We start from the raw sequence: 9,495 nt of genomic DNA, 5'->3' as shown, positions 1-9,495 counted from the left end.
TTGTTTCCTCCAAAAAGTAGGATACTATTTGATTGTGGTTGATAATTTGCAGATGAAGATTTGTATGATCATTTCGGTATGTACAGAATAAGAAAGATCCGCTGTGTATATGTGTTCCTGAGAGGGTAATTCAGAATTTTGACGGTATGTCCCAGCACTGTGTGCTAAAGTTCAAAGGTTATTGGAAAGAAATATATGAGGATAAATCTATTTGTGTTTCTGAGAAATTAGTGGAATTGTTTCATGAGAGTTCAAAGCAACTTCTTCTGGTAAGATTTTTGGGGACGAAAATCCCTAAAGGGGGGAGAGTTGTAACATCCTGATTTTGGGCCTAGTCAGAACTGTGGTTTCGGGACCACAAAATTTAATGACACAAAAATTTATTTTTAATATTATTTTGAGGCCTATAGCATGATAGTATGATGGTGTAAAAATTTTGTTAAGAAATATTATTGTTTGAATGCTTAATTGGTGAAAAAAGACTAAATCGCGTAAAGTGCTAAAGTTGTGTTCTATTAGCTAAATGTGTTAAATAGCTATAGAAATTAGAAGTTGAAGTCCTTAATTAACAATTAAGCCATTATATGTGTGTATAACTGTACATAAAATATAAAAATTGAAAAGTCAACATTTTGGGTAGGAGTTGGTAAATTGATGACAAAAGCCTAGATTAATAAAAAAATAAAACAAAAGGCTATCTTTTTCTCCATCTTCTCCACAGAAAATTTGAAGAGAAAACCTCCATGAAGCTTGAAAATTTTCAGCAAAGTAAACCCCCACATGTAAGTCATTTTGGTGTTAATTTTTAATGTTCTTTGTATTTTTGGAACCCTTGTAGCTTAATCTAGCTAAGGGGGATTATTTTACAAAATGGTTGAAAGTCTAGGGTTTTTCCATGTGAATATTTATGTTGTTTGCTGAATTTTTATGGAAGAAAATAAGTCATGGTTGTGTAATAAACAACTTTTGTGAAAGGATTTTCATGAAAACACCTAAAAAGGGCTATTTTGTAAATTTTGTAAAATAAGTTGTATATGTGTGAAATAATTGAAATTGTAAGTTGCTATAGTTATAAAAAGAATTTGGCTAGGCTTGTTAAAGGAGGAAATTTGATAAAAATCAATTTACGAGCCTAAGGGCTAAATCATAATTTTTGTTAAGTCTAAGGGCAAAACAGTCATTTTGCCAAATTGTGAATTATAGAATGTTTTAATTAATGTAATGATTAAATGAGTGAATTTCATCATGTTAGATGAAGAAAATCGAGATTTGGGCTTAAATCAGAAAGTTCGAGATTATGGACTAATTTGGAGTAGTTGGCCATAATTGCTTTTGAGGTAAGTTCGTATGATAATAATAATGCAACGTTATGTTTGAATTATATTCCTTACTATTATTGCATATATTGTATGATTTAATATATTGGAAAAATTGATGGAATGGTGTATATGACATGGAAGAATAGTACATGAAATGCAAGAAGATGATGATACATGACAAGTGATATATGAAATATGTGCTATATGTTATGTAAATTCTTAAAAGCTTATTTTCTATTTGAGTTATGCCTTATTATGCTATGAATGGGAAATTGGTACTATTGTAAGCATGAATGATATTATGGTCGTTACATACGACATCACAAGCAAGTACGACAAAGTGTGCCATGTGCAAGTGAGAAAAACCCTGTTTGAACTTTAGGGATATTTTAGGATACAAGTACCATGTCACTAGGAATTAAGAAGTCCGAGCTCATTGAGTGGCCCGAGTTCTTTATGGATGTGAGCATCCGAGCTCGTTGAGTGGTCCAAGTTCATAATGGATGCGATACATGTGATTTAGTTTCGAGCAAAGGTCTTGTGTGTCCTACCAGTGGCTAGGTAATCCTTTCCTAGTGATGTCAGGTTAGCTTGGGATTGGAGATCGTCGGAGGCAGCATCACACTGGTGTGTGGCCACCTGTGTGGCAGGCCGTGTGACCGAACACGGGCATGTGATTGACGAGGCAGGCTGTGTGCGATGCATGGGTTAGACCAATTTGGGCCGTGTGGGCCACGCGAACGTGTGGGCCCACACGAGAGAACCACATGGGTGTGTCAGAATTTTGGGCTAGGCCGTGTGATCCCCAAGGCCAAGGCTACTTTGGGCTGTGTGGGCCACACGGGCTGACAATATTGGCATGTGAGCCCATTTTCAATGTTTTGCTGCTAAGGTTGCATGGGTCGCCTGAGACGACTGTGAACCTACTGTAGGGTTGGTAAGCCTACTTAGACCCCTAATTAACTAAATGACTATTAGATTCATATACGATATATATATCTGTATGACTATATATTGAGCATGCTGTTAAAACTGTGCTAAATACATGTATAATACTATGATTTGACATGACATATTGGTATATTGCATTGCATTGGGTCGGAGGTTTATATTGTTCGGAGGAAGTGCGCTGAAAGGCGTCGAGCCTAATTTACTGGCAGCTCGGCTACAAACTACTATCTAGTGCCGCATTCAGTACTACTTAGAGTGTAGGGATGTGTGGGTTGATTATATCCCCACATGGAGTGTAGGGTTGGGCGGAGATGGTGTGTAGACATTGGTTAGGTAGGATTTTTGTGACTGCATATCTGTTACTGTTACTGTACTAAGATGGGCTAAGGCCTAAACTGGGCTGATACCGTTACTGAAAAAGGGCTTAGGCCTAAACTGTGATTACCTGTATGCTATTGGTTTGTTTGCATGGGGATTACACCCTGAGTTTACGTAACTCACCCTTCTATTTTGTCTACACAGGTAATCCCCAGAGTTTGACAGATCGAAGCAGCATAGGACTCAACAGTGGCCACGTATCCCTTTTTACTGTTTCATACTTAATTAGATTTTTCCTTAAAGTTTTACATGGAGTATTTTATTGTAATAATGGCCTCTTTTGGATTTAAATTTTTAATTTGAGATTTTTAGTGCTTGATTTATAACTGCTAGTAGTAAGGATAATTAAGTTTTCAAAAAAAAATGGAATCAAATGTTTTAACAAAATTGACTTAAATACGCAACTATTTTAAAAAGCTTCCGCAAGAAGTGACGTTTTGAAAATTGATAACATTTTGAAAGAGTATTTCTTTGTGATAATGGATTACATTTTGAGCATGAATAACACGACCTAGAATTAACACAAAATATTGTAAAGAGGTTATACAGAAAAGAGGTTTTTAACGACAACTCACTTTATAGAAAAACACTACCATGTGACATCGTCGGATTCGGCCATAATCTAGACTGGATTTGGAGTGTTATATTTAGTGGTATCAGAGCCATGTTACAAAACTCGGCTGTGGATTTGGGTTTCTAAAACTTGAATTTCTAAAGAACTGCTTCCAAATGATTTGAAATGTTTTAATAAATGCATGGTACACTGAGTCTCCAGCTCTGATCCTACAAGTTCTCTGAAACTGTTATGTGTTTCAAACTAAAACTGCTATAGGTAGTAAATACTGAGGCTACCATAGATAGACTATACTGAAAACACCCAAAATAGGGTATATTGATACTATAGTGAAATCGATAGACATTTATAGACACTGCGTTGTGCGAAAAAAAACTTTACACTTCTGATACTGCTTATCATAAGACATCTGTTAATAAATATTAAAATTGTAAAATGATGCATAGAACTGTTAATACAGATAAAACACGAATAGACACTGAGCACCAGTGGTACTTGCAGACGGGGTATAAGAGGCTGTTGTAGAGGTCGTTGAGTGGCCCAAGCTGGGTCTTCATCTTCTGGTAACCTGCCTAATCTGGATACTAGTCAGACGCCTGTTTCGCCGATGGCTGAGGCTAGATCTGGGTCTCATGATCGAGCTACTAGGGACGACACACTGTCCTAGGCCATGTTGAGGATTTTAGAGAGGGTCGCTGGGCCCAATATTAGAGCTAGAGGCTGAGGGTCGGTTATGGAACGACTCTAGTCTAATGGAGCTGAGATTTTTAAGGGTACTACTAAAGTTACCCCTAATGTGGCTGATGCTAAGTTGAGGCCATAGAAAGGATGATGGATGATTTGGATTGCACCTTCGAGCATAAACTAAAGGGTGTAGTGTCACTGCTGAGAGATGAGGCTCACTAGTGGTGGCTTACGGTTAAGGAGGGCATTTAGCCCGATCGACTGTCCTGAGAGTTCTTCAAGACTACCTTCTAGAGGATGTATTTGGGTGCCAGTTATGTAGATCCTCGTAGGAGAGAGTTTTTGAATTTGACTCGGGGGGATAGATTAGTGGCCGAGTATGAGGCCGAATTTCTGCGACTGAGCCACTATGCGCTAGGTATGGTGGCCACTGAGTATGAACGATGTATTCATTTCGAGAATGGCCTCAGGGATAATCTGAGGGTTCTGATAGCTCCACAGAGGGAGTGAGACTTTGCTACTTTGGTTGATAAGGCAAAGGTCGCTGAGGAAGTGAAGCGCATTGAGCGCCAAAACTGAGAGAAGGGTAGGAGCAAGGGGGATTTGGAGCCCTCGAGTTCCGTTTTGAGGCCTAAAAAATAGCCAGAGTTGATGGGTCGATCAGAGATGGGGCCCCTATTGTTGCTACTGGATAGCCGCTGTACACTGATTATGGTAGACGCCATTTGGGCGAGTGTTGGGAAAGAACTGGGGCTAGTTTGAGGTGTGGTTCATTATAGCACCGTATTAGAAAATGTCCACTGAGGTCCGATTAGGTGCAAGCTTCAGGTACTGGTACTTTACCACCACCAAGAGTAGTTTAGCAGCCACTGATAGGCCGTGGTCAGGCCAGAGGTGGTAATGGGTTGGGCTGTGGCAGAGAGCATTGGGCAGAGGTGCTAGTCATACTGAGGCGAGGCAACCGGCTCTAGTATATGCTGCACGCCATCGTGAGGAGGGAGATGCTCCGGATGTTATCACGAGTATGTTCTTTATTTATAATGTACCTTATACTACATTGATAGGTATAGGATCTACTGACTCCTATATAGCTTGTACCGTATCTAAAAACTTGGGTATTTTGGTTGAGAGTACTACGAGTGAGGTCACTGTACTAGGTCTGCTGGGGAAATTGGTAAGGGTAAATAAGTTGCTTAGAGACGTTCCTTTAGAGGTTCAAGGGGCTATCTTCCTAACTGATTTGATGGAATTGCCTTTTGGAGAATTGATCTGATACTGGGAATAGACTTGTTGGTTAAACCCCGAGTAAGCTTAGATTATGCCACGAAAAGGGTTGTACTGAGAACTGCAAAGGACAACGAGGTAGTTGTAATTAGGGAGCACCGGAACTACTTATCGAATGTGATCTCTGCATTGAGGGTCAAAAAGTTGGTTCATAAGGGATGTGAGGCGTATTTGGCCTACATTAGTGTTTCAGATTCTGGAGATTCTTCGGTTAAAGATATCAGGATGGTTAAAGACTTTCCGGATGTTTTTCCTTAAGAACTACTTGGGTTACCTCTGAATTGTGAAGTTGAGTTAGGGATTGAGCTCCTTCCTGGTATAGTTTCAGTGTCCATCGCCCCTTATAAAATGGCATCGAAGGAGCTTATGGAGCTTAAGGTTCAGATTCAAGAGTTACTGCATCGTGGGTTCATTTTCCCTAGTGTGTCTCCATGGGGAGCACCAGTCCTATTTGTGAAAAGGAAGGATGGATCTATGCATATGTGTATTGATTACCAACAACTAAATAAGTTGATTATCAAGAATAAGTACCCCCTACCGAGGATAGATGATCTGTTCGACCAATTTCGAGGAGCTTCGATTTTCTCTAATATTAATCTCTGATCAGGGTATCACCAGTTGAGAGTTAAAGATGTTGATGTGCATAAGATGGCGTTTAGGACTCGTTATGGACACTACAAGTTCTTAGTAATGCCATTTGGACTGACGAATGCACCAGCAGCTTTTATGGATCTGATGAATTGAGTGTTCCATCCCTATCTGGATCGGTTCGTGGTGGTATTTATTGATGATATATTGGTGTATTCGAAAACTGAGGATGAACATGATGAACACCTCAAAGTGGTTCTACAAATTTTGAGAGAGAAACTATTGTACGCCAAGTTCAGTAAATGTAAGTTCTGGTTACGTGAAGTAATGTTTTTAGGACATGTGAGTTCTGCTGAGCGGATTAGGGCTGATCCTAGAAAGATTGAGGCGGTATTGGAATGGAAGCAACCTAAGATTGTATCAGAGATTCACAGTTTTCTAGGACTGGCTGGGAATTATCGATGATTTGTAGAGGGGTTTTCACTGATTGCAGCACCCTTAACTAAGATGCTATGCAAGGGTGTGCCATTTAACTGGACTGATGAACAGTAAGAGAGTTTTGAGAAGCTCAAGACCATACTGACTGAGGCCCTTTTTTTAATACAGCCAGACTCTGGGAAAGAGTTTACTGTTTACAGTGATGCATCACATGTCTGGTTGGGATGTGTGTTGATGCAAGAGGGTAAGGTGGTAGCATATGTGTCTTGTCAGCTTAAGACTCATGAGGTAATTATCTGATGTGAGACTTGGAGTTGGCCGTAGTGGTATTCGCATTGAAGATCCGGAGGCATTACTTTTAGGTGAGAAGTGCATCATCTACACTGATCACAAGAGCCTCAAGTATCTACTCACTCAAAAGGAGCTAAATCTTAGGCAACATAGATGGATTGAACTGCTTAAGGACTACGACTGTACGATTGAATACCACCCTGGTAAGGCCAATGTGGTGGCCGATGCACTGAGCCATAAGGCTATGACTGATCTGAGGGCAATGTTTTCTTGTTTCAGTTTATTTGATGATGGTAGTCTGTTGGCTGAACTTCAAGTTAAACTGATGTGGATTGAATAGATTAAGGGTAAACAGATGAAGGATGAGTCACCGAGTCTTCGATTCCGATAGGTTGAGAGTAGGGATACTGTGAATTTTGGACTGAATAGTGAATGGGTGCTCTGTTTCTGTGGGAGAATGTATGTTCCAAAGGATATCGATTTGAGACAGTTTATACTGCAAGAGGCGCATAGTAGCCCTTATGCTATGCATCCTGGTGAAAATAAGTTGTACCACGACCTTCGTGAATTATACTGGTGGCTAGGTCTTAAACGAGAGATTACTAAATTTGTGGCTAAGTGTCTGACATGCTGTAGGTTAAGGCTGAGCATAGTTGCCTTCGGGATTGTTGCAGCTAGTTAAGATTCCACTTTAAAAGTGGGAGCGAGTGACTATGGACTTCGTTAATGGGTTACCCCTCACACCCACTAAGAAGGATTCTGTTTGGGTGATCGTAGATCGATTGACCAAGTCTGCCCATTTCAAACATGTTCGCACTGACTACTCTCTACAGAAATTGGCTAAGCTGTATGTGTCTGAGATAGTGAGACTATATGGGGTACCGATTTCAATAATATCTAATAGAGATCCTCACTTCACGTCTTAGTTCTAGAAGAAGTTACTTGAAGCTCTGGGTATAAGGTTGGACTTCAGTACTACGTTCCATCCTTACGAGGTAGTTGGGAGGATTACCTGCCACTAGCAGAGTTTGATTATAAAAACAGTTATCAGTTTAGCATTCAAATGGCACCTTACGAGGCATTATATGGTCGTAGGTGTCACACACCTTCATGTTGGACTAAGTTGGACGAGCGGCGTGTTCTGGGCCTTGAACTAGTTTTTGATACTAGGATAAAGTTAGACTAATTCAGGACCGACTGAAAGCGACATTAGACAGACAGAAGTCCTATGCGAATTTGAAGCATCGTGAGATTAAGTATTCTATGGGGGACTTCGTTTTCCTTAAGGTCTAGCCGTGGAAGAAGGTAATGAGGTTTGGACGTAAGGGTAAGTTGAGCCCTAGGTTTATTCGGCCTTACCGCATACTAAAACGTGTGGGACCGGTTGCCTACCAATTGGAGTTATCTCTAGAGTTAGATCTAATTCATGACCTGTTCCACATCTCTATGTTGAGGCGCTACCGCTCTGATCCCACGTATATTGTGCTTGTTGAGGAGATCAAGGTTAAGCCAGATCTAACCTTTGAAGTGGAGCCAGTCTAGATATTGGTCCGTGATGTAAAAGGTCTGAGAAGGAAATCCATTCCATTGGTTAAAGTTCTTTGGCGTAATCATAGTTCTGAGGAGGCTACGTAGGAGCCCGAGGATGCAATGTGATAGTAATATCCTTATATGTTCTGATCAGGTAAAATTTTGAGGCTAAAATTTTCTTTAAGGGGGTAGAGTTGTAAAGCCCCTAAATCCTTTATAATTATTTTCGTTTGTTGTTGTTACAAAAATACATGTCTGCTTTATTGGTTAAGTGTTCTGGGAAGTGTCTGAGAGGTCCCAAGTTCAAGTCTTAGCTTGGGTAATTTTTGCTTTTAAATGAATAAACCCCAATCTCTAATCAATAGGCTTTTAAATAAATGTTGGTAAAATATGATAGAATGGGCGTGATATTTTGGTAGTTAAGTGAAGTGTTAATATGCTGGTAGTCTTGAGTTCGAGTCTTCGTGTGTGCAAGGGAGTGTTTTATTTTGCTAGTTGTGTCCTGTGTGTGTTTTAGTTTGATCGAAATACTGAGAGTTTGAGGGCGTGGGAGTGTGTTGGACGGCTTGGGAGGGAAATAAGGGATTTGGAGAGAAAAGTAAGGATGGAGGCATTTGAGATGGACTGGGATGCTGAGTGGTTGGGATGGATGTGGTTTAGTGGAGTAAATCAAGGAGTTTGGGGAGTTACCCTTTGATTCCAAAAATCTCTGCAGAAATCTTCTCTACCATCTTTCATTTTTTATTTCTTTTCTCTACCTCCATAACCGAATTTTGTACCTTTCTCCCCTACCCCTTTTTTCATTTTCTCTTGACTTCAATCTCTCTGTGTTGCGGTCGAGATTTTGAGTGCTTTCCCTTTACTTGCCAAAATTTTCTCTCTTCACCTTTTTTTTTTCCTTTTATTTTTAGCCAGAAATCCTCCATTGCTATCGTTTTCCCCTTCCAATTTTGTTGCTGAAATTTCAAGTGTTTCCCCTTATCTTTCATTTTCGGTCTATTTTGCTCCTTAGCTTTTATTTTCAAGCGATAACGGAAAGTAGTGTTGTTGTGTTCTTTTAGTTTTGGTTTCGAAAGATTTTGATTCTATTGTTTGTGCATAGGGACGATTGTGAAGCAGTTTTTCTTCCCAGCGAATTGATTAGTGCTAGTAGTCGGGGGTGATTGCGGTAAGTGAGTGCATTTGACTCATTTTGGTGTTGATTAAATTGTGTTTTAGTTGTAGTTTCTAGAAGGTTAGGAAGTGCTTAAGCATCGAGAACGACCCAGGCGTGTAACCACAACGCTAAAAACTGAAATCGACAAAAAGTTAAAAAGTGAGGCTGTCGACACCACATGGGCGTGTGGTCGCTCGTGTGGTAGGCCGTGTGACCGAACATGGGCGTGTGATCTAGGAGACAGGCCGTGTGCAATGCATGGGTCGGGCCAGATTTGGTCGTGTGGGCCACATGAGTGTGTG

General features: G+C 40.2%; 1 protein-coding gene across 1 annotated transcript; it reads left to right on the top strand.

Moving 5' to 3' along the window:
• The first annotated feature begins 7,815 nt into the window (after nt 1-7,815).
• LOC107947887 (uncharacterized) lies at nt 7,816-8,734 on the top strand. The gene is made up of 2 exons (XM_016882393.1): nt 7,816-8,010; nt 8,555-8,734. Exons 1-2 carry the CDS (start codon nt 7,816-7,818, stop codon nt 8,732-8,734), a joined length of 375 nt encoding a protein of 124 aa, XP_016737882.1.
• The last annotated feature ends 761 nt before the right edge of the window (nt 8,735-9,495 follow it).

Source organism: Gossypium hirsutum, chromosome A04 (genome assembly GCF_007990345.1).
Source record: "Gossypium hirsutum isolate 1008001.06 chromosome A04, Gossypium_hirsutum_v2.1, whole genome shotgun sequence".
Classification (NCBI taxonomy): domain Eukaryota; kingdom Viridiplantae; phylum Streptophyta; class Magnoliopsida; order Malvales; family Malvaceae; genus Gossypium; species Gossypium hirsutum.
This window is presented reverse-complemented; position numbering and strand designations above follow the sequence as displayed.

Excerpts from the sequence above, each read along its gene's own strand:
- LOC107947887 (XM_016882393.1), top strand. The coding sequence starts at position 7,816 with ATGAGGTTTGGACGTAAGGGTAAGTTGAGCCCTAGGTTTATTCGGCCT. Across the intron at positions 8,011-8,554 it reads TGCTTGTTGAGGAGATCAAG|TTTGATCGAAATACTGAGAG; the intron begins GTTAAGCCAGAT and ends TGTGTGTTTTAG.